We start from the raw sequence: 23,876 nt of genomic DNA, 5'->3' as shown, positions 1-23,876 counted from the left end.
CAGCCCTTTGCTGGCAGATCCAGCACACAAACACACGGGAATAACGGGATCCTGCACGGCTCCATGTGAGCTGGAAAGCAGCACGGAATCACAGAATATCCTCAGCTGAAGGAGACCCAACCCCTGGCCCTGCACAGACACCCCAGCAGTCCCACCCTACGCATCCCTGGGAGCGCTGCCCAAACTCTCCTGGAGCTCTTGGGGCTGGGGCCATTCCCTGGGGAGCCTGGGCAGTTCCCAGCACCCTCTGGGGGAAGAACCTTTCCCTGAGATCCAGCTAAACCTCTCCTCTCCTCCCCCTCCTGGGGACCACCACTGGTCACAGAGAGAAGGGATCGGTGCCTGGCCCTCTGTGTCCCATCAGGCAGAAAGCTGCCTCTGTGGCCTCATCAGCCTGGATTGAAAAACACTTCCCAACCCTTGGTTTGAGTTTTCATTCTCATCATCCCCTGAATCCTGTTTGTCTGAGGAGGAATAAAGGGAAACCTTACCCTTTTCTGCCAACACGTTCAGGAGAGATGCTGCTTTGAATGAGTTTTCCCGAAGTCTGGTATTTCCAAGGAAGGGTGGCATGAGGGGATGTTTGCTGTCCCTGTGGGTCAGGCTGGGGCTCAGGGTGTCCTTTTCCTTGGTGTTGCAGGTCAGCCTCAACGATTCCCACAATCAGATGGTCGTTCACTGGGCAGGAGAGAAGAGCAACGTGATTGTGGCGTTGGCCAGGGACAGCCTGTCCTTGCTGGGTCCCAAAAACAGCGACGTAAGTAACACAGCCTGGCCCTGTCCGGGTGCACCTTCTGCTTCTGGGCAAGGCAAGGTGATGCTGGCTGCTGAGCTACAGCCTGACTTGCTCTTGTGTCCTGAGAAACACAAGAAAGGCCCACAAGTTTGAGTTCAGAGGCACAAAAATATTAAATGTTTCCTCTGTGGTTCGAAGCATGGTTAGGAAAATCTCAAATCTTTCCCCGCCTCATAGTTTACTTGACTGTTCACCAAATCTGTCAGAAGTGAGCTCAGAACTTTGTGCTTCTCACTGAGGGGCTTCTCCTTTGCAGGTTTATGTGTCCTATGACTATGGGAAGAGTTTTAAGAAGATTTCGGAGAAGTTCAGCTTTGATGGGGGGAACAGCAGCGAGGTGGCCATCGCCCAGTTCTACCACAGCCCGGCTGACAACAAGAGGGTGAGGGGGATGTGGCAGCTGGGCCTTTGTCCCTGCTGTCACAGGAAGCCTGGACACCCCTTGGGCTGTCCCTGGGGCAGAGGTGGCACGTGCCAGGCACTTCTTGTATGGCTTGGTGACGCTCAGAGTGTGGCCTGAGAGAGGTGGCTGGGACAGCCTAATTCTTCCCCTCTGAAGTTTGCCCTCCTGGGGTGTGCACCTTCATTCCAGCCAGCCTGAACTCTGCTCTGACTTTCTCCCCTGTCTGTCCCTCCACTCCCAGTATATCTTTGTGGATGCCTTCGCCCCGTACCTCTGGATCACCACCGACTTCTGCAACACCATCCAAGGCTTCTCCATCCCCTTCAGAGCAGCAGACCTCCTCCTGCACAGCAGGAACCCCAACCTCCTCCTGGGCTTCGACAGGTCTCACCCTAAAAAACAGGTGAGCACTTTGCTCAGGTGGGGAACACCATGCTGTGATGTTCCTGTGGCCTGCTTTGTCCCCCACAGCTGAGAGCCACTGTGCCTCGTGCCAGGGCCATGTGGCTTCATGCTTTGGCCATTCAGGGTGTCTGATCTCACATGCAGAGCTGTCCAAATCAGCCAGGACACTCTCTTCCCTACAGCCTGTCTTGTTCTTACCTCTGGGCAATGAAGATGTAATACCTGCAGGCTGCCTGTCTTATTTCCCTTCCTTTTTCCTTCATCCACACTGCTCCCAACCGTATCCATCACTCCAACTATTGTGGTCATAACTCACCACAGAGCACTGGCAGCTGAGGCAGGATGACCTCTGCAGAGTTTCATGTGGTTTGGCTTTGGGTCCTCAATAACAAATTGCTTCTTGAATACAAACACTTTTTTTTCCCCTCTGCAGCTGTTGGGTAAAGATTGAAAATAGTTACAGCACCTTCAGATAGACACAGTGAGTAAAACCTGGAGGTGAAACAGTGGGAAATCCTTCTGGTAGAAGGCTAAAGGATGGATTTTTGCTGTTTGGGTTAGTGTGTTAAAAAAACTGCTGCTGCTCCAGGAGCAGGAAGTAGAAATCACAGGAAATCACAGGAAATCACAAAGAAATCACAGGAGTAGCCATGGATGGACACATTGGGTCTCTAGAAGGACTGGGTCTGTCTGTGTCTCAATCCTACTGGCATCTCTCACCTTTGTTGTTGCAGCTCTGGAAGTCAGATGACTTTGGCCAGACCTGGATAATGATTCAGGAACACGTGAAGTCTTTTTCTTGGTAGGTATTGCACCCAGCTCCTGTCTTCTCTTCACTTCTTGCAGTGTTTGCTGCCCTGTGAAGATCAGCCCTCTGGGTAGCAGGGTGTGCTCCAGCCCTGCCCCCTGCTCCCCTCACCCTGCACCGTGGGGATGTGGCACGGCAGGGTGACAAGTGACAGCCACCCACAGCAGCACCCAGGGGTTTTTCCCATTCTCCTCACCCCATCTCCTTGCTCCTGCTGCTGATTCTCCAATCCCACCACGTTCCCTGTCCTCCCAGGGGGGTTGAGCCCTACGACAAGCCCACCACGGTGTACATCGAGCGGCACGAGCCCTCGGGGGCCTCGACGGTCATCCGCAGCACAGACTTCTTCCAGAGCCGGGAAAACAAGGACATAATCCTGGAAGATGTTGAAGACTTCCAGCTCAGGGACAAATACATGTTTGCAACTAAGTCTGTGGTGAGTAACATGCGAGGATTTCACTGCCGGGGGTTGATGGGGTGCAGAACCACATGGGGTGCAGAACCACAGCGGGCAAGAGCATCTGCCGAGGATGTGCTGCACCTCACATCCTTCAGACCTCACTGGCTTGTCACAGAGGTGTCACCCAGAGGTGTCACCCAGCCTGCCAGCCTCACATCCTTCAGACCTCACTGGCTTGTCACAGAGGTGTCACCCAGAGGTGTCACCCAGCCTGCCAGCAGCTGCCACCCCCCCGAGCTCACAGCTGCCCGTGCCGCTCTCCCAGTGGTGTTTCCATACCCCTGCCTCCGGCAGGCTGGGCAGAAGTAGGTCAGCCTGCAGAGGGCTGGGACCCGGGAAAAACCACGGGATGGCTGGGAAGGACGTGGGGTGGGGGTGGCAGGGGAAGGGGGATGTGGCTCGGCAGCTCGGTGGTTAAAGGAGGCCGCTTGTCAGAGGAGATTACCATCAAACATGGACCAGGTCCAAGCAGCCTAATGTGCTCCAGCCTGGAAAGAAAGCTGCATTTTCAGTCTGCCTTCCTAAGAAAAGAGGATGTGGGTGAGCAAAAGTGAGCTTTTGGTCCCTCTGCAGCCGGAGCCTCTCTGTGCTTTTTACAGTTCTTGGCCAAATTCGAACAAACCTGAAAAGAAAGCAAGAAAGTGTCTGTGCTTCCTCTGAGGGCCAGGCCTTCCTAGATCAGCAGCATCAGAGGGACAAAATCCTGATCCTTCTAGAATTCAAGGAGCAGCTTTCTTTTCAAAAGATGCATTTCTCCCCTGCAGCTGCCATCGAGGATTTTAAGAAGGAACCTTTATTTAGGGGTGACTGCTGGCAGAACCAGGGAGGGTTTCCTAGGCAGTAAGTGACAGGTGTGTCACCTCCAGCCCCCTGAGCGGTTTCTGATGGAGGCAGGGAACATTTGCAGAGCAATTTCAGTTTCTCAGAAGTCTCCCTTGCAGGTAGGACAGCCTGTGAGTCCCAGGGCCCGGCCCCTTGGCACTGTGCCTGCTCTGTGGTTTGCAGGAGATTTTATCGAGGGTTCAGTGCTGGTGTAGGGTGAAACACTGGGGGTGGTTTGTGTCTCTGCGGAGGAGCCACTGAGCTCAGGGACAGCATCCTGAAAGCATGAGGAGGGTTTGTGCACCATTTGGGGGTGCTTTGGAGCTTTTTCTGCTTCTGGAGCACTCAGGGGCCAGCAGGCAGCACACCCTGCTTCCCCCTGCAGCTGTACTGACTAAACATCAATAAAATCACCCGTATTCCACACCACGGCAAGCGCTGCTGGGAAACCCTGGGACAGAGGGAGGCTGGCTGCAAACCCTTCATTCAGGAATCACATCCCCACGTCTGGAATGAGGCACCTGCCTCCAAACCTGGCCACAGCAGGGGCAGTGCTGGGGGAGGGACAGGCTGGGTGGCACCAGGGCTCTGACTTCTGCTCCTTTCCGTGGGAGGCACGGTTGCTTAGTGATACAGAGCCTGGGGGAAAAAAAAAAACCAACAAAACCAGGCCACTTATTTTTGGAGCCTAGATCTGGGTTTAGGTCCTCACCATTGGCATCCTGTATGAAATAGGTTGCCCCCAGCTTTTCACTTTCTCAGCTTTGCGCCGGCGCCTTTCGTTTTGCGCAAATCGGTAAAAATAGGAAGGAAAGGACTGTGTGCTCTGAAGAAATAGGAGGAATTAAAACCAGCCTCCTTACCCCCACCTGACTGACCAGGAAGGACAATTTGTCTCCTTGCTGAGCCCTGGCTGTGGCAATTTAAACCCTGAGTGGGGATCACTGCTCCCAGCATCGAGCAGCTGCCACGCTCTGTCCACGTGCAGGGGGGTGGAAGTCCCAGGCACTGGGTGATCCCAGAGGAGATGAGGGTGATTTTTTGGGGTGAGAGCCCCTCCTAACGTGTCCTGTGCCCTGCACAGCGTTTGCTCGGCAGCTCACAGCCACCCTCGGTCCAGCTCTGGGTCTCCTTCAACCGCAAGCCCATGCGGGTGGCACAGTTCGTTACCAAGCATCCAATTAAGGTAAGTGGTGCTTCCCCAGCAGCCTCCCTGCCTTGCCAAGGACACCCTGCAGTGTCAGCAGCAGCTCCAGATGCTGCAGGAGTGGGAAGGGACCTCGTATGACCCTGCTGGGGGGGTGGCAGTGCAAAGGCTCATGTTGGGATGCTCCTGGGGTTTACATGATAGCACCTGGATGATCACTGGGGCTGGGGGCTGGCAGCAAAGCCCAGATACCAGAGAGGGGCTGATCCCACTGCTCTGACTCTGCTTTTGGGGATTTTACCTCTTCCCATGCCGTGGGTGCGCTGGTATGACCTGGAGCATCCAATTATTGCAGGCTGAGGAAGCCCAGGACAGCACCAGGGCTTGCAACGAGTCCCTGATCCACAAACATGGCATCCCCAGGCTGGTGGGGATGAAGAAAGCACGAGAAGCAAGTCCTTGGTGCTTGGCAGAGCAGTGGGGTGCACCCCCAGCCTCAGGGGGGTCCAGAGATCCAGCACACCTGGGGCTTGGCAACCACTGCTGCTTCCAGGGGGCTTTGCAGGGCGGAGGATGGGAATCGCTGTGGGGGGAAATACAACAGAAAAAGCAAAGTGAAGGTTTTCCACCTGCTGAGTGGAAAAAACAGAAAAAGGTGGAAGCAAGCTAAGAGGAAATCTAAAGCAGCCAGTGTGCAAACCCCCTCTGTGTGCACACACACATGGAGCCTGTTCTTTGTGTGCCAAAGGAATATTACATTGCTGATGCCTCGGAGGACCAGGTGTTTGTGTGTGTCAGCCACGACAACAACCGCACCAACCTCTACATCTCGGAGGCAGAGGGCCTGAAGTTCTCCCTGTCTCTGGAAAACGTGCTCTACTACAGCCCAGGGGGAGCTGGCAGCGACACCTTGGTCAGGTAGGACAGGACTCACTGGAGAACATCGCCCAAAATCCGTGAATTTTGGCTGTGCTGGATCAAGGCGTTTCCTTTACCTGACAACCCCCCACATTCCCGGACTTACGGGGTGGCGAGGGGGTGTGGGGGGTGTTCAATTTCCATTTCACTGACCCCCACAGGTACTTTGCCAACGAGCCCTTTGCGGATTTCCACCGCGTGGAAGGCGTGCGGGGCGTCTACATCGCCACGCTGATCAACGGCTCCTTCAGCGAGGAGAACATGCGCTCCGTCATCACCTTCGACAAGGGCGGCACCTGGGAGCTGCTGCAGCCCCCTGCACAGACCCAATACGGGGAGCACATCGACTGCCAGGTGCCACGGGGGGCCTGGGATGGGGAGAAGACCCCCAAAAGTGGGATTTGTGGGTTGTTAGTGGGCGTGGTGATCTTGGAGGTCTTTGCACTCTGCGAAAGGAGGCTGAAACAGCAATGGTGCCACGAAGGAGTCCCTCCTTGCCTCTCCGAGCAGAGGGGGCTGGAGCAGACAGGATGAGGGATGGGGGGTAATCCACTGTTCTGCTTTCCCAGTTGTCCCAGGGCTGCTCTCTCCACCTGGCCCAGCGCCTGAGCCAGCTGCTGAATTTCCAGCTGCGCAGGATGCCCATTCTCTCCAAGGAGTCGGCGCCAGGACTGATCATTGCCACTGGTACTGCTTTTCCCTTGGCTTAGGGGCTGTTGTTGCCAGGCAGTATTTGGTTTGTAGAAGCAGGTTATAAAATGCAATTAAATGGTGCATTTTGCTGTCCTTTCCCTGCTGCAGTCCCCGTACAGTAATTACAGAATGAACATTTCACTGCAGCACAGAGATGTGAGAGACCTGCTCTGTTCTGATCCTCTTTCCTGATCCTCATGAACGGCTTCTTGAAGACTCAGAAATTCCTGTTTGTCTTGCTCTGTTACTGAAGAATGCACACATTTTGTTTAATCATATTTGTAGCCATGGGTTTTTCCCCCATCTGCTTTTAAAACTCGTAATAGTCCTTGAAATATTTGCTTTTGAAGGGATTAATTTATAGTGTGAAAAATCATCTCCTCAATCACAGATAAAAATAGTTTGGAGGTGTCTGGCTTCCTTTTAAGCAATCACTTTGCATTCCTCAAGAAGGATGATTTCTCCCATTCTCCCAGGCTCCGTTGGCAAGAACATGGCAAGGAAAACCAATGTTTATGTCTCGAGCAGTGCTGGAGCAAGGTGGAGAGAGGTAAGGCTGCTCTTACACCTGCCAGATCAGCCAGCGTGGTGGGGGAACAGGAAGAATTTTGGCAGCAATACAGATGAGTTACATGAAAGGTGATTTCATATGAATCCAAGAGCTGGAAGGTGCTCAATGCCTTAAAAGAGGGAAAAAGGTTTTTAGATGAAGGACCAGGCGTGGGTTGGTTGGAGATGAACCTGTGGTGTAGGTGGTGGATTCAGACACAAGAGAGCTTCCTCCTCTATTTTTCCTTCACACTTTTCCTCAGCACAGGTCATTTGGTGTCTTTTAGATGGGACTGACAGCCAGGACTTTGTGTGTGAGTGTTTGGAGAGGCTCTGGCTTCTCCCAGAAAAATGGGATGCTGCCCTCGGTTTATGGGGAGTTTGCTGCTGTTTACTGAGTGGATGTTCTGGTCTGTGGCAGTGTTTGTGGTCTGCCTGTGCACTCTGCAGCCAGTGTAATGTGGTATTCCAACATCTGCAAGTTATTTAATCCCAGGAACTGAGCAGCCTCCCTCTCCCCCTGCGAGTGCTGCGTGGTCGGGGTGAGCTCTGGGCAGCTGCAGCAGCCATGGGGACAAGCCACAGGTCTGGCTGATGCCAAAGGTGGTTCAGAGGCTGCTCCTGGCTTTAAAACCCAGCTGGAGAGCAGCTGTGGGGACCCTGCAGCCAGGCAGGAGCTGACAGATGGGGCAGGGTATCCAAACCCAGACTTGCAGGTGCCAAGCTCCACAGGTTTGCCCCGGAGTGCAGTTAAAACATTCTGAGGAAGTGTTGATCCAAAGTCACCAGCACCAAGCTCCTGACTGACTGATCTTTGTATTGTGAGCAGAGGTGCAGAATGACCCAGCAGTGGAGCTGAGAAGCAGCACCACAACTCCTGCTCAGCTTTGGCCAGCAGCAGGCTGGGAGGCTCTGCTGGGTGATTTCACAGCCCACAGAAGAAAGGAACAATGCATTCAGTGCCCTGTGCTGTCTCCAAGTGTGACAGCACGTCCTGTGAGCAGGGCCTGGCATGGGAATGCTCCCTGTTTGCATCCTGAGGTGCTCTGGGCTCCCTGGATGGGAAAGCAAAGCTGATTGTCTGCTGGAGGTGTAGGTGGGTGTGAAATCCAAGCTTCTTGCCATGGCATGGATGGATGAATTGTCTCCAGGGCTTGTTTCTGCATGCCGTGGCCCCACTTCTCTCTGAACATTCACAAGACCTTCTACAGCCTGAGAACAAACTTCTCTGCAGTCCTGGGAAGGCCACAAGTCACTGCTGGGTGTCAGGAAAACCTCACAGAGGTGACAAATGAGAGGAGGAGTGATGGACTCTGGTTTTGTGTTGTGGCACTTCCTCCATTCTTTCCATGCACAGAGCACAGAAGGAGCAGAGTCCAGGGCTCAGGGCAGCTTTTACACTCATCTGTTAGGGGAAATGGGCTGGTTATTCTCATCTGCAGATGGTGTCCAGTAAACACTTGAATTTCTGCTGCCTCCAGATACTTGATTTGGCCAAAGCTGAAGCATGAACTTGGGTCAGGCAGAGTTTCTGACAAAGCCATTTTCCCTTCATTCAGCACAGCTCTACTCACCTCTCAGCACTGTCTCTCTTCCAGGCACTGTCTGGACCCCACTACTACACCTGGGGTGACCACGGTGGAATTCTGGTGGCCATCGCCCAAGGCACCGAGACCGACCAGCTCAAGTGAGTGCCAGGGCACAGGGACTGCCCCTGCTGCTCGGGCTGGGGAGGGCAGGGGCTGCAGCAGGCAGGACACGCCCCTGGCATCTCTCCCAGTCTCCTTTTTCTTGTGCAGGTACAGCACAAACGAAGGGGAAACCTGGAAAGTCTTCACGTTCTCGGAGAAGCCGGTGTTTGTGTACGGCCTCCTGACCGAGCCCGGCGAGAAGAGCACCATATTCACCATCTTTGGCTCCTACAAGGAGAATGGCCACAGCTGGCTGATCCTGCAGATCAACACCACTGACGTGCTGGGTAAGGGGACAGGAGGCAGAGCCGTCCCTAGGGTGGCTCTGCAGGTGGAGAGAGGGAATCTCCTCCTGTCCCGAGTGTCTCATGTCCACGTGGACACAGCTGCTGAAGGCACTCATGTGCCCCGTGCTCTCCCTGTATTCCTTCCCTCCTCACTGAGGAATTTGTTGAAAAGGAAAGGGGGAAAAAAAAAAAAATCCTTCTGAAGGCTTTGTGCCTATGAATGTTTTATAACCCATTTCAGCTTTGATTGCGAGGCAGCATTTTAATCAAAGCACAGTTAAACCCAGCAGAGGAATTTGCTTGACTAAAATTTATCACCGATTCCCTTGACGTTTTGTTGGGAACGGATCTGTTTGGTAACCAGAACGACTCCATTCAGATTCCCTGTCACTGGCACGGAGCTGTCTGTTCCCTCCTGTCACCGCGTGCCACCGCACGCTCCCAGCTGGAATGCTCCTTGCCTTTCCCTGTGGGACAGGGGCCTTGCACTCTGGGGGAGGTTTTGTGCCAGGGGAGGGTGGAGAGGGGAGGGAATCACAGAATGAACTAGGGAAAAGACCCAACATATCCTCATTGACTGAGTGTCACATCCAGTTGTGTTTTAAACACATCCAGGGATGGTGACTCCACCCCCTCCCTGGGCAGATGATTCCAGTGCCCAATCACTCTTTCAGTGAAGAATTTTCCTCCTGATGTCCAGCCTAAACTTCCCCTGGCATGGCTTAAGGCTGTGTCCTCTCATTCTCTCAGAGCTTGGGAGGAGAGACATTCCTGTGGTGTGGGGCTGGATGCCAGCACGCCTGGCACTCCTGGCCACCAGGGACATCTGCATCTCTCTGCCTTTAAACCTGGGGTGCTGCAAAAGCTGCACCTTTCTGCTCCCCAACCTTGCTTCTCCTCTCAGGGGTCCCTTGCACAGAGAATGACTACAAGCTGTGGTCACCCTCGGACGAGCGAGGCAATGAATGTTTGCTGGGGCATAAAACCGTTTTCAAAAGGAGGACTCCTCATGCAACCTGCTTCAATGGGGAAGATTTTGACAGGCCTGTCATGGTCTCCAACTGCTCCTGTACAAGGGAGGACTTTGAATGGTAAAATAACAATTAATTTCTTCTAGTCTGGATTGTAAATCCAAGATAAGTATCTGTGACCAATCGCTCCGAGTGAACAGACATCCAATTTACGTAGCTCGGAGTGTCGCTGCTTCATTTTATAGCAGAGAGGAAACTAAACAGACTGAAAACATCCTTTCATTAATAACAGGGCATGAGACTTAATTAATGTCTTTAGAGCCTTTTGGGAGCCTCTGAAAGGTTCCACGGAAGAGGGAAGTATTGCTAATCCATCGCCTTCCAAATGATAATGGATAATTTCCCATCACAGACAGAGGTCCACTAAAAATCTTTGTGATTCTGTAGCCACAGGGGTGCAGCTGGCCCTGCCATTGCCCTCTGACTGCAATTCCCACAGTCCTGATGCTGCACAGCTTTCAGGATCAGGAGACACACTCTGGCAACCTGATGCAAAGGTTTGGTGTCAGAAAGGGACCTGCTTTTCAGGGACTGGCCTTTCAGTGGAGCTCACACCTGACTGCTCCTGTCTGATGCTGAGACCAAGTCTGGCTCACCACGAGCAGACCGAGAGCGGGGCTGGTGGGATCCTGCCTCAGAATTCAGCCCTGGGCTCCCTACAAAATCACACTGACAAAACCTCTCTCTCCACAGCATTTTCCAAAGAACAGCTGCACTCTAACTCCCATTTTGCCATCAGGACCCGCCAAGAGACAGAGCAGTGACCCGAGCCAGCCAAGCAGCAGCACTGGGGCTTGCAGCCAGCTTTGCAGAGCACACTGGCTCAGCCCTGCCTCACTGCCTCACCTTCCCCAGCCTGCCTAGCCACTGGCAAAGTGTTTGTAAAGTGCTCTTGAAACGTCCTGTCTGGCTCGGGGATGTTCTGTGCAGCTAAATACTGATAATAAATGAACAGTCACTTGGGGGTCTTAAAAATTCTATGCAAGAACAGATTCATGGTAGAGCATGGCTGCATTTTTTACTTTTCCCTGTCCCTCCCTACATTTTTCTTCTCCTTGCAGTGATTTTGGCTTCAAACTGAGCGATGACTTATCCTTAGAAGTTTGTGTCCCTGACCCTGAGTTTGCTGGGAAGCCCTATGACCCACCAGTCCCTTGCCCTGTTGGCTCAACCTACAAGAAGACTCGAGGGTATGTGCTGTGCTTGGGAGGGCAACCTGATATTCCAAGTGCTGGAATTCATCTTACTGGTGATTAAAAAACCCCCAAACCACCACAAAACCCACAAGAGTGACAGCAAACAAACGGCATGTTAGGACATACATGGCAATTAAACACCACAGCTTATTCTGGCTGCACAGGATGGTTTGTTCACAGTTTTTCCATGGAATAAACTGCCTGGCTCTGTGTGTTGCAGCTACAGGAAGATCTCTGGGGACACTTGCACGGGTGGAGACATCGAGTCGCGGCTCGAGGGGGAGCTGGTGCCGTGCCCGCTGGCGGGTGAGTGTGTGCAGGATCTGCTCTGGGTACAAGGGCTCCATTCATAAAACCTTTGGCTGGTGCCTGAGGGACCAGGCACAGAGTCCCAGAGGGCTCTCAGACAAAACCTGTGACACAGGAGCCTGGGTGGGTTACAAATCCACTGTAAGCTGTGGCCAGAGCTTCTGAGGGTCCTGCTCAGGAGCAGCGTCTGCCCACAGTGCAGAGCCCTCTGAAGCCCCCAGGGGCAGGCTGCAAGCAGGAACCCCTTCATCCCGGTCACGTCCTTGCTGTAGCTGGCTTGAACCCAACCAGAAAGACAGGAATGAGATCAAAGACATCCCCATCCTTGGGAAGGTCCCCTTGGGAAGGTCCCACTCTGAGACAGCCACCACGTGCAGCTGAACGATGTCCCTTTGGGGCCAGACCTTCATCCCTCACACCTCTGCCTGCCAGAATTCACCCCCATCCTTATTTTCTCCTCTTGAACATACAAGGCACTGTAGCAGTCCCGTGCCCCTGTGCTGCAAGCGTTATTTGCATTCTGCTCATTACAGCTTTAATTTAATCTGCCGTCACGAGCTGCGTGATCAGCATTGCTGCCGTGCTGCAGCTCCAGAGCCTCAGGCAGGGCAGGGGCTTGTGGAAGGGCTGGGAAGCTGAGCAGAGCAGCCAGACCCAGCAGCAGCAGGTTCCCCTGCACTGCCCTCAAATTTTTCAGCGTGCAAAAGATACTCCAGGTGTGGAACAGCACGGGGAAGCATCCCCTGTGCTGGGACTCCTGCCAGGGCTGCACTCAGCTTTACTCCTGACACGTTATTCACCCCTCTGAGCCCTCTTGAGCTATTTGGAGAGCTGTGTTGGGCATGCTGAGAAGGGCCCTGCTGATGGCAAAATAAACCTGCGGTCCCCACCGGGGCAGCCTTTGAAGTGCCGTGTTCCCAGAGTGTTTGCGGATCGTCCCCGGATCCGTGCTGGCTCGCTCCATGGTAACACTTTCATGTACAGTGTCTGTTTCATATCTCCGTATAATCTCATTAGGGATGCACAGCCAGAGTTACTTACTGACATTAGCTCTACTCATTAAGAGCATTATTGGACTTGACCAGTGGTGGGATAATGCCCGGGAGACTTTGTCCTGGAGCAGGATCCCATTACCTGGATTCGGCTCCATTTGGAAACAGAACCCACTCTGGGATATTTCCTGTGGGGCTGCTGTCCCTGAGGACTTGCAGAGTTGCATCACTCCCACTCTTTTTAATGTTTTGGTTTTATTTTTTTTTGAGGAAGAGGAGATAAGTATTTTGTTTCCAATTGGCAGCACTAAAAGTGGGAAGAAAGGGATCAGGGCATGTTCTGCCAGCTGTGCCTCCTCCACCTCCTCCTCCTCCTCCTCCTCCTGGACCAGACAATGCCCACAGTGTGTCCCCAGTCCCACGTGAGGCTATTACCACATTCCCATTAACCTAATCCTACTGAGACAAAGGCTCTTTGCCTCCTCGAGGTGCCAAAACCAGGGGTGAAAAACACCTGCTATTTTATTTTATTTATTTTATTTTTCTTTTGGCCCCTCGAGTAGCCGAAAATGGCCACTAAATAAGGCCCTGTTGTTGCAGAGGAGAACGAGTTCATTCTCTACGCCACCCGCTACTCCATCCACCGCTACGACCTGGCCTCAGGAGTCAGCGAGGAGCTGCCCCTGGCCGGGCTCAGGGGGGCTGTGGCCCTGGATTTTGACTACGAGCACAACTGCCTGTACTGGGCTGATGTCACTCTGGACATCATCCAGGTGAGCATCGCCTCCTTGCCACCCTAGTGTTGCATCCACACCCTGAAAAGCAAATGTTTGTCCTGGTACTCCTCCCCTCCGAGCTGTCACCTGAGCTTCAGGCTGAGGCAGTTCCTTGTCTTTTATTCTGATTATTTTTATTTCTTTTTCCCCAGCGTCTCTGTCTCAATGGCAGCTCTGGGCAGGAAATAATCATAAGCACTGGGTTGGAAACAGTGGAAGCTTTGGCTTTTGAACCTCTCAGCCAGCTGCTCTACTGGGTCAACGCTGGGATTCCCAAAATCGAGGTACAGCTCTGCCCACCCGTGGCAGTGCATGTTTTATTAAGGAGCAATAATTGCCTGCCACAGATTTTGTGTCACTTCAAGCAGTGCCAGCAGCAAACACACCTGTCCTGGGTTTGGTTTTGGGTCTAGGTTGCCAATCCAGATGGAGACCTGAGACTCACCGTCCTCAACTCCTCGATACTGGAGCGACCCAGAGCCCTGGCTCTGGTTCCTCGAGATGGGTAAGAAAGAAAACATTACAAATATTTCCCTGCTATTCCAAAGGCAATCTGCTGCTCCTTCCCCACTTCCTCCTCAGGGAGGACAGCTCGGTGAGGTGAAACTGGGGACAGGCACAGCACAGTCCTGCCCTGTGGAGCCCACTGTCAGTGCTGTGTCCCCAGCTAAGGCACCAGCTCTCTCAGAGCACAGATCACCAACTGTTTGTTCCTTGCCACCCATACATATCCATTAGTAAACAACTTTTCCTGCCTGTAAAACTGGTCTGGTCAGTGGGGAAAGCTGCAGTGATGTGTGAGAAACTGAGCTGTGCTCGAATTTGAGAGCCAAATGCGAGTTACATCTTTCTGGGGTTTCACCTCAGCTGCAAAGGCAGCTCTGAGAAACCAAAGCAGTTCACGGCAAGGTAACCTGCAGCTGCACTCCCACCACAGAGCTGGCAGCTCAAAAGCCTCTGTGCTGCTCATAAATCTGCTGGTGGTGCTCATTAGAATTGCAGAGCTCCCCGTTCAAAGGCATGTCGTGCGAGAGACGTGGAATGTAAAGCATTCCAACCTCTGCCTCCCCTAACCTGCTTCCTTTCGATGAGCTGCTCTGTGTGGATTGGGAGTAACCCCTCTGCCTGCTGCCAGGTTGATGTTCTGGACAGACTGGGGGGACTCCAGGGCTGGCATCTACAGAAGTGACATGGACGGGTCTCTGGCCGGCTGCATCGTCTCGGAGGGCGTGCGGTGGCCAAACGGCATTTCCGTGGATGACCACTGGATCTACTGGACCGAAGCCTACATGGACAGGATCGAGAGGGTCGATTTCAATGGGATGCAGAGATCTGTGATCCTGGACAGCCTCCCTCACCCCTATGCCATTGCTGTGTTTAAGGTTTGTTTTCCCTGTTGTCATTTTTCCATAGTATTCAGGCTCCGAGGTTGGTGCTGGAGGAGCATAGAGCACACTGAATTTGAAGGATAGGGATGTGATTTGGAGCAGGAATTATGCTTGTTCTCTTTCTGCTTCCTTGAAACATTCCCACAAATCCCTGAAATGAGCAGGCAAGTGCAGTCAAATCCAGGACCAAATTCCCAATCAGCTGCGCTGCAATGTTTGCTCCTGCTCAAATCCCACCTTGGCTCTTCCTCCTGCTCTCCCCCCTTGGGTTGGGGACACTTTTCACTCTCCATGTCCCTCCACATCGAGTATTTAGGGTGATTAGTGCACTGATGAGCACAGCCCTGGTGGTGCCTCTCCTCCCACTAAGAGCCAAGCCTGTGTTTCAGAATGAAATCTACTGGAACGACTGGTCACAGCTGAGTATCTTCAGAGCATCCAAAAACAGCGGCTCCAGGATGGAGATCTTGGTCGGCCGACTGAATGGGATCATGGACATGAAAATCTTTTACAGAGGAAAGACAACAGGTAATCATGCAGATGATCCTTCCTGGCATTTAGAAATGTGTTCATCCCCCGTTTCCACAGGTTCCCAGCCCACTGAGCCATCCTGGCTTGCATTTCCTGAATACATCCCCATTCCTGCAAGGCCTGAGGCTCTCAGGCACAGACGTGAGGAATGAGTTTCATGAGTGGTGTATTCTGCTTTTTGGCTGCCAGGGGAGATGCTTCCCAGAGAGAGAGAGCTCGTAGGGCACTTGGCTGTGGTGGCACCTCACAGTTTATGTCACAGATCCTGGCTTTCCCATCACAGTGTTGTATAGACCAAAAAACCCGAGGATTTCAGGGCTGCACCGACTTTGTCCTCCTTTACTCATCTGTCTGCATTGTGACAAGGCAGTGCTGACCCCTGTGTGCTGTTTATACCCATTTTCAGATGGGTAGCAGACCACTGAAGGGCTCTCTGCAGGAGGCTGGAGGGACAAGAGGCACTCTGAGGGTGTAACTCCCATCCTTTGGTAGGCCCCCAAAGCCACTCGGATGAGTTATGTCCCATAAAAGCCAATCTGTCCCTGTTTAAGGCCCCCAAACTCATGGAGCAGATGGCTCTGAGCATCCCTAGGGGTGACCTCAGCATTTAGCCCTGCAGAGCTGGCTTCTAAGGGGGTCTGAACCCAAAAGCAGGTGACACTGGGACTCCTGTGCCTCTGCCCTGACACTGTCCCCTTCCTCCTGCCCTGCTCCAGGGCAGAACGCCTGCATCACCAGGCCCTGCAGCCTGCTCTGCCTGCCCAGGTCCAACAACGGCCGCAGCTGCAAGTGCCCCGAGGGGGTGGCCAGCACCGTGCTGCCCAGCGGGGAGCTCAGGTGTGACTGTCCCCACGGCTACGCCATGAAGAACAACACCTGCAGGAAGGAAGGTAAAGTCCTGCCTGCCTCTTGCTGCTGAGCTGGTTTCTGCCGTCACCAGAGGTCGGCGTGACCTGTCCTCTGCCCGGGAGGAGAGCGGCCCATTTCTGGAAGCACAGCCTCATGGCAGCTTGTTTCTGTTGTCCCTCCTGCCCCAGAGAACACGTGCCTGCCCAACCAGTACAGGTGCTCCAACGGGAACTGCATCAACAGCATCTGGCAGTGTGACAACGACAACGACTGCGGGGACATGAGCGACGAGAAGAACTGCCGTGAGTGACCTGCCTTGCTGGTGGTGGCCAGCTTCAGGTGTCTGCTGTGCTGCCATCTCAGCTGAGCTCATGGCCCACACTCCCTTCACACCCAGGGACAGCAAGAGGCTCTCTGGGGTGTAACTCAGCTCCTTTGGTAAACTCCCACACTGAACTGGATGGGTTTTGTCCCAGTCCCCTTGAGCAGATGAGATCTCAGTGTCTAAAATTTGGTGAGGCTGATGCCAACTGTCTCTTGCACTAATTGTCTTCTGAAGCTAATTGAGGGCACAGCCAATGAGGGAAAGAGAGCAGATAGTGCTGACACAGGCCTCTTGTTGAGATAATAAATCAAGTTCTCACATTAAAGATGGAGGTCACCTTTTTGAGTAAAGTTATGAACTGCCCATGTGTGCAGGAGGGGCAGATGTTCCACAGCTTTGCACAGCCTGAAGGGTTTGGCTTAGTGCACTGTGGAAAAAGGACTGGGTTTGAAGTTAGGAATCACTGCAGGACCAGGAGAGAGGCTGTTTATGCCCATTTTGGAATAGGCATATATTCCAAATAAGGAACTTATTTCCCTGACAAAGTTGAGGTACCATCAGCAGAGTGCAAGTTTGAGATCCATGTCTGGCTCCAAGTGTGGGAAGGCCTCTGTGGGTACCCATTCCCTGGAGAGAGGCCACCAGCTCGGCACAGAGGTGCTGCCTTGGATAGCAGCACTTGGATAGCAACACTTGCCCAGCTTCTCCCCTGCTTTGGCTGCCCTGTCTCATCCCACCACCAACCCAGGAGGTTTCAAGCCCCTTTGTGGGGAGCAGACAGCTCTACAGCTTTGGCTTCTCGCTCCCTGGCTTGGGAGGGGACATCAGGAGTTTCAGTCCTGCTTCCCAGACAGAAAACTGACCCCTGTGTGCTCTGCTTTACATGGAGTGCCTAAAAATGGCATTAAGATACAAGAGCAGGAATTCAGGTCAGACTGGCAGGATTCTGTCCCTGTCTCTCCACCTCCCTGCACTCAGTTCACACCCTCAGGCAGCAGAAACCATTTTCTAACCACCTCCTCCTCCTCCTCCTCTTCCTCTCTCCATCAGCAACCACCGTGTGCGACACCGAGACCCAGTTCCGCTGCCAGGGCTCGGGGACCTGCATCCCTCTGTCCTACAAATGTGATCTGGAGGATGATTGTGGGGACAACAGCGATGAAAGTCACTGTGGTGAGTGCCCACACTCAGATCCCCTCCCCTGGGCACAGGTGGGCAGCTCTCTCCAGCACTCTGTTCTGCTCAGAGAGATCCCCCTCTTTACCCAGGCTGTCTCCTCCTCATTTACTGGGGACTGGGAAATGGGGGACAGGAGCAGCATTTACAGGGTATTTGGGAATTAGGGACAGGACCACTGTGTCCTGGGAAATGAGGGACAGGAGAAGAAAGAGAAGCTCTGTGCTGGTTCTTCCCCTCGCCGTGTTCCAGCTGTGAGCCTTCTGTGCCGTCACTATCCAGCTTTCCTGCTCTGCTCCTTGGGTATTCCCATGACCTGAAGCCAAATATTTTGTTTGCAGAGGCTCACCAGTGCAGGAATGATGAGTTCAGCTGCAGCTCGGGGATGTGCATCCGTCTGTCCTGGATGTGTGATGGGGATAACGACTGCAGGGACTGGTCTGACGAAGCAAACTGCACTGGTGAGTGCTCAGGTGTTGATCAAGAGCCTCCTGCTGCTCCAAATTTTTATTTCCAACCTGGGAGACATTAGCCAGTGTATTGTGCCTCAGTTTCCTTGCTTGTTAGAGCACCTTAGGGTGATGTGATGTTCCAAACCCAAGGGTTTTTTCCCCCTCAGGTTCACTGGGAATTTTCTGGCTGCTCTGAGATGCTCACACGGTGACCCAGCTTTGCTTTTTACCTGCATGATTGCACCCGTGGGCAAAGCTCTGTGGAATGGGAAGTGGTTTTGTGGCTGCTGAGCAGCCAAAGGATTCTCCTGGCAAAAAAGAGCTCCTGTGTTGCAGAGAGGCAGAGATCAGTGGGCACTGGCAGCATTTCACAGCTTTCACTCTGTTTCCTTGCCATTAATTTGGTGCAGAAAACAGGCACCTTCTTTTCAGCTTCTCCACAGTTAATTGATCTGAAGAAGAAGCAGATTTCATTTGGGAAGTTTAGTTTGGCAGTTTCAGTCCTCCTCTGGCAACCTCATGGCTCCATGGGCTCAAAAACTCAAAGAGGGTGTCCTAAATAGGGAGTCCCACGTAGAAGACCCACTCTTGTTTTAACTGAAGTATCAGAGCAGCCTTGTCTGGCAGAAATAACCTTGTTCCTACTTTATGCCCCGTGTGCAGCAAGTCCTGTGAGCCTCAGTGTGTGTTTGGAGCGGAAAGTCACAACACTCCACCCTCCTCACCACCACAGTGATGTTCCTCAGCAGCCTCCTGAGGTCAACACCCACACAAAGCCTTTTTCTCATCAGAAAAACCAACAGACAGCAGCACATTGGTCTGTCCCACTAGAAACAATCGAGCAAAACTATGGACCAAGCCAAAAAACCTCAGTGCTTGCAGGAGAAGAGAGCTCTCAGAGCACCAGTCCATCAGTGAAAGGCACAAGGCTCATTTTTGAGCCACACTTGGGGTATTTCAAGATAAAAGCTTTCCATGGCATGAGGCAGAGGTCCATGGGGAGCCTGCAGGGACCAGGACAGCCCCTGGGAGTGCTGGCAGCAGCACTCTGGGGCAGCCTGGAGCCTTTGGGACACCAGGATTTAAGAGATCCCTTTCAGGTCTTCGAGCTCCTCTTTGCTCACCCCTGTGGCATCTGCAGTGCCTGGAGAACCCAGGGCTGATCCTGGTCATTAGTATTCCACGAGTGTGGCTTTCTAAGAAGGTTTAATTTATGTTGGTATCACTTATCTCTCGTATGAGTTTCTCCAGAGAGAATTACTACAGGAGAGGAACCTACTTCAAAAAGCGTGCTGGGTTTGTAAAGCCCCAAGTTGGAATTATCTGAGAGGATCACAATTATTTGAGGAACATTCCGTCTGACTTCACCGGGCTGCAATTATTGCTCTTATCTGAAATAATTACATTTCACGCTGAATACCTAATAGAATATTACTGCCACCAGATTGCACTATTTCGAAATATCTGCGAGTGCATGTCACTCTCTAACCTAAAACTCAGGATCATGCAGTTTAATTAAGTTGAACACTGCTTTTCTCAATAACACTGAGTGCTCTCCTGCTTGAGGAGCAGGATTTGTCTCTAAAGTGACAACACAAACCAGGCTGCAACCCAGATACCCCACAGGCAGATATTTTCCTGACAGGAGCCTAAGGAAAACCCCCAGGGAGAGTCGTATTTCTTGTTTGCTTTGGCAACATAGAAGAGCCTTGTTTGCCTTAATTAAAAGCTCTCTCTGACTCTGTCCTGCCCTGCACGGGGGACTCTGCAGCTCTGCCAAGCCCTGCTGGACCTGGGGGACATTTCTCACCATCTCTGGCACGGTGCCACTGCTTCACCTTTGCCCACACACCCCAAGGACTGAGATCAAAGGGAGAGAGGCTGCCGACCTCAGGGAGAGCTTTGGGACATCTCTACCCTGCAAAAGCCATCCCTGAGCCACAGCAGGCTCGTGAGCAAGAATGGCACAGAGAGGGAAATACCTTGGAAAACTGGAATTCTCCTGCCTGGGGTCCCTGGGGTGATTGCTTGTACTGAGATCTGCCGTGGTGGGAGATCCTGGTGCAGGGGGAAGGAGCAGGGTGTGGTGGTGTGGCCTGCCTCACCCTCAGCTCAGCAGGGACCCCGCACTCAGGTGTCCCCCTGCTCTGGTTTCAGCAGTTTATCACACCTGTGAGGCCTCCAGCTTCCAGTGCCACAACGGCCACTGCATCCCGCAGCGCTGGGCGTGTGACGGTGACGCCGACTGCCAGGACGGCTCTGACGAGGACCCTGCCAACTGTGGTAACGTGTCCTGTGTGCGTGGGGGGCTCTGCCACGGCTGGGAGGGATTTCTGCACACCCACTGAGCTAAACCAGCAGCAAACTCAGGGGGAGAGCCCCCACCCCTCCAAAAGCAATCACAGCGCGGAGGCGACCACGGCTTTTTGTTTTAGCTAATTAAAACAGCTTTAACAAAACCCTGAAAAACTCACAACATCCACCCAATTCTGGATTTCAGAGAAAAAGTGCAACGGCTTCCAGTGCCCCAATGGCACCTGCATCCCAACCAGCAAACACTGCGACGGCATCAACGACTGCTCCGACGCCACGGACGAGCAGCACTGTGGTGGGTACCGGGCTCAGGGGAGCTGCTGGGGCCCAGCACTGAGGGCTGACGGCGTTTTGTTCTGCCCAAGCCTGTCCCAGTGGGAGTAAAGCCCTGGGAGATAATGGGAAAGCCTTAGTGTGCAGTCACAAGCCCCCTGTGAAATCGGTGGGTCAGCAAAAGGCACAGACTGGGAGGTCACCAGGGAGGTGAGCGAAGCCCTCCTGGTGCCGGCGCCCACCCTGAGGGGCTGTCTGGTGAGGGCAGCCCATGCAGGGACACAGCTCAAACCGTTTGTCTTGGCAACCTTCTGTAAGTCCCTAAAACCCGCCCGCCGCGCTCAGGTCCGCGCGGGCGCCGGCGGGTGACGCTGCTGTTTGCAAGGACAGCAGAGGTGCCACCCCTGTCCTGCTGCCCCCATCCCTGCAGAGCCCCTGTGCACCCGCTACATGGATTTCGTGTGCAAGAACCGGCAGCAGTGCTTGTTCCACTCCATGGTGTGCGACGGCATCGTCCAGTGCCGCGACGGCTCCGACGAAGATGCCGGCTATGCCGGGTGCTGTAAGTGTCACACTGGCGCCTCTGCCAAGGGAGGGGTGGCCACGGGAGGAAACCAGAGGTGTGGGGAGAACCAGGCCACCAGGAAGCTGCCAGATCTGCTAAGAGCTGGCTCTAGCCCGCGATGCTCTGCTTAGGAATCCACCATCGCCCCTGGGTGTGCTCCTTCCTGCTCAAGCTTTCCTGAAGCCCTTGATCTTTACAGCAAACCTCTCCCTGCAGCCCAGGACCCCGAGTTCCACCGGACCTGTGACCAGTTCAGCTTCCAGTGCCAGAATGGCGTGTGCATCAGCCTGGTGTGGAAGTGTGATGGGATGGACGACTGCGGCGATTACTCCGACGAAGCAAACTGTGGTGAGCAGCACCCCCAGGGCCTCCTGCCAGTGCAGCTCCAGCTTCCCTTGGATTCCAGGAGCATGGAGTACTGCCTTCCTCATGTTTTCACTCATCTCTGTGTGAGTGGAGCTTTCCCTGTGCGCATCACAGCGTGCCCTATCTGGAGATTGGTGTAATTTCCCTCACACTGCAGGCAGGTAAAGTGAAGCACGCAGAAAACCTGGCACATCTTGTGCTTGATTGTCTCCTCTGTGACCATATTTACTGCACAGACTCCCAGCCCCGAGCAGACAGGCAGTTTTCAGCCAAACCCAATATTTACCGCTGTTCCCTGGGTGGCTGTAGGAGCTGTACCCAGCCAGGCGAGGCAGCTGCAGCCTCATTTCTGAGTTGCAGGGCTTGCTCTTCCATTTCTGCCATGCTCTGGTGGATTCTGCTCTGGTTCTGAGATCAGGGGTGGTGCCTGGCCATGAAGAACACAGACAAAGCAGTGGTGGCAACAGAGAGAGGGCTGGGAGGAATGGGAATGCTGGGGATGAGGAGGAAGGAATGCAATTGTGCTGCTCAGGGTGATGCTGTCTGGGCCAGCCTGAGGTGCTGCCACCTCTCAGCTGTGCTGAGGGCTGCTGGGGTGACCCTGTGGCTCACAGGACTCTCCTCTCCTTGCCAGAAAACCCAACAGAAGCCCCGAACTGCTCCCGGTACTACCAGTTCCAGTGTGGGAACGGGCACTGCATCCCCAACCGCTGGAAGTGCGACGAGGAGAACGACTGTGGGGACTGGTCTGATGAGAGGGACTGCGAGGGTAAGGACACACTGCTGAGGCTGTGACATGGACATGACAGAGACTGGGGCATTCTGAAGCATCACTCTGCCTTCCCACAGCCCCCATGGCTCCAAAAACACCCCACGAGCAGGCACTTCCACGCATCTTTTTACTCGGCATTTTTGGATAACCTGATTACAGACACAACACAAATGAAAACACCGGGCTCGTGATGCCTCACCTGCTTCCCCCTCGGTCAGCAGGGAGCAGGCAGAGCTTACACAGGAGCAGGGAGCTCAGCTCAGCTCTCCCTGGTGTATTTTTAGGATCTCCAGTTCATCCCATTACCACGCTGATCCCCCCGACGTGCCTGCCCAACCATTTCCGCTGCAACAGTGGCGCCTGCATCATGAACAGCTGGGTGTGTGACGGCTACAGGGACTGCACTGACGGCTCTGACGAAGAGGCCTGTCCCACCTCAAGTAAGCTCTCCTCTGCCTCACCCCTTCCCTTTGCCCAGATCACATCTGCAAGGAATCCTGGCCTTTCAGTGCCTCGCCAAGTTACGGGGTTCATTTACAGGGTTCATTTACGGGGTTCATTTACACCGTGGTGTAAAATGCGCTCTGGCGCTGGGGTCACCCTCCTGCCACCAGCTGGGACAGTGCTCCAGGGAGGACATTCCCTGCAAAGCAGAGGCTTTCCCAGCCCTCTGCAGTCAGGAGAGAGGATGGCTTAGGCGTCATCCCCTGCACCTGCTAGCTGGAAGGAGATTGCCATCTAGTGGAGTCGGGACCTGGGGACAGCCGGTCCCTGCTGGTGGCAGTGCCAGCCTGGCCGTGCTGCTTTCCTGGCTCTGTGTGTGTGTGCAGGACCCAACGTGACAGCCACGTCCCCAGTGCTGCCAGGGCGCTGCAGCCGCTTCGAGTTCGAGTGCCAGCAGCTGCACAAGTGCATTCCCAACTGGAAGAGGTGTGATGGAGCGAGGGACTGCCAGGACGGCACAGACGAGAGGAACTGCCGTAAGTGTGGGCAAGGCTCCCACCTGGAGCCTTCCCTTGGGAGGGAGCCTTCCCTCTGAGGAGGCTTTGATTGATGGAGAAATCCTTTAGAGAAATCAGAAATCCTTTACAGAAAATAATAATAATAAAAAAAAGGATAAAAAGCCCAAGCAGTGCTATTCCCATCTATTCCCATCAGAAGTCCAGTTGTTGTTTTTCATGGGATAAGCTCCAGGTTCTTCTGAAGGTGCAGCCAGAAGGAGACAGCCCAATACCTGACACATCAGCCTGACATGCAGCCACCTGCAAACATTCCAGTGCTGCTGAGGGAACTTCCCTGCCTCAAGTCCTGAGCTGTTCTGCCTTTTTCAGCCACTCAGAGCAGCCTGTTGTGCCCCAGTGGTTTCAGATGTGAGGATGGGGAGGCCTGCATCATGCAGACAGAGCGCTGTGATGGATACCTGGACTGCTCAGACAGCAGCGATGAGAGGAACTGCACAGGTGAGCAGCAGCCCTCTCCCATCCCTCACTCCCTGCTCCCTGTCAGCACACAGAGCTGCTCTCCTGGATATGTCACCTTTCCCTCCCAACATCCTTGATTTATCTGCCTCTGCTCAGTTGTCC

General features: G+C 53.7%; 1 protein-coding gene across 1 annotated transcript in view; it reads left to right on the top strand.

The window, feature by feature from the left end:
• Nucleotides 1-23,876, top strand: part of SORL1 (sortilin related receptor 1) — a 46,780-nt gene that overhangs the window by 8,047 nt on the left and 14,857 nt on the right. Inside the window, exons 2-33 of the mRNA XM_014257368.2 lie at nt 641-757; nt 1,053-1,178; nt 1,441-1,602; nt 2,339-2,406; nt 2,668-2,848; nt 4,779-4,880; nt 5,590-5,759; nt 5,921-6,113; nt 6,329-6,446; nt 6,929-7,002; nt 8,600-8,688; nt 8,801-8,979; nt 9,884-10,070; nt 11,072-11,200; nt 11,427-11,512; nt 13,108-13,280; nt 13,436-13,567; nt 13,697-13,788; nt 14,419-14,665; nt 15,061-15,199; nt 15,919-16,092; nt 16,240-16,353; nt 17,427-17,549; nt 17,894-18,013; nt 20,162-20,287; nt 20,505-20,612; nt 21,021-21,152; nt 21,372-21,503; nt 22,156-22,290; nt 22,578-22,733; nt 23,124-23,273; nt 23,625-23,753. Coding sequence (XP_014112843.2) covers nt 641-757; nt 1,053-1,178; nt 1,441-1,602; nt 2,339-2,406; nt 2,668-2,848; nt 4,779-4,880; nt 5,590-5,759; nt 5,921-6,113; nt 6,329-6,446; nt 6,929-7,002; nt 8,600-8,688; nt 8,801-8,979; nt 9,884-10,070; nt 11,072-11,200; nt 11,427-11,512; nt 13,108-13,280; nt 13,436-13,567; nt 13,697-13,788; nt 14,419-14,665; nt 15,061-15,199; nt 15,919-16,092; nt 16,240-16,353; nt 17,427-17,549; nt 17,894-18,013; nt 20,162-20,287; nt 20,505-20,612; nt 21,021-21,152; nt 21,372-21,503; nt 22,156-22,290; nt 22,578-22,733; nt 23,124-23,273; nt 23,625-23,753 — 4,363 coding nt within the window. The remainder of the gene's footprint in view (nt 1-640; nt 758-1,052; nt 1,179-1,440; nt 1,603-2,338; nt 2,407-2,667; nt 2,849-4,778; nt 4,881-5,589; nt 5,760-5,920; nt 6,114-6,328; nt 6,447-6,928; nt 7,003-8,599; nt 8,689-8,800; nt 8,980-9,883; nt 10,071-11,071; nt 11,201-11,426; nt 11,513-13,107; nt 13,281-13,435; nt 13,568-13,696; nt 13,789-14,418; nt 14,666-15,060; nt 15,200-15,918; nt 16,093-16,239; nt 16,354-17,426; nt 17,550-17,893; nt 18,014-20,161; nt 20,288-20,504; nt 20,613-21,020; nt 21,153-21,371; nt 21,504-22,155; nt 22,291-22,577; nt 22,734-23,123; nt 23,274-23,624; nt 23,754-23,876) is intronic.

This window comes from Pseudopodoces humilis, chromosome 25 (assembly GCF_049639895.1).
Source record: "Pseudopodoces humilis isolate 2021_Gansu_Grassland_sample_001 chromosome 25, ASM4963989v1, whole genome shotgun sequence".
NCBI classification, from domain to species: Eukaryota; Metazoa; Chordata; class Aves; order Passeriformes; family Paridae; genus Pseudopodoces; species Pseudopodoces humilis.
The sequence above is the reverse complement of the archived record's forward strand: the minus strand, read 5'-3'. Positions and strand labels throughout refer to the sequence as shown.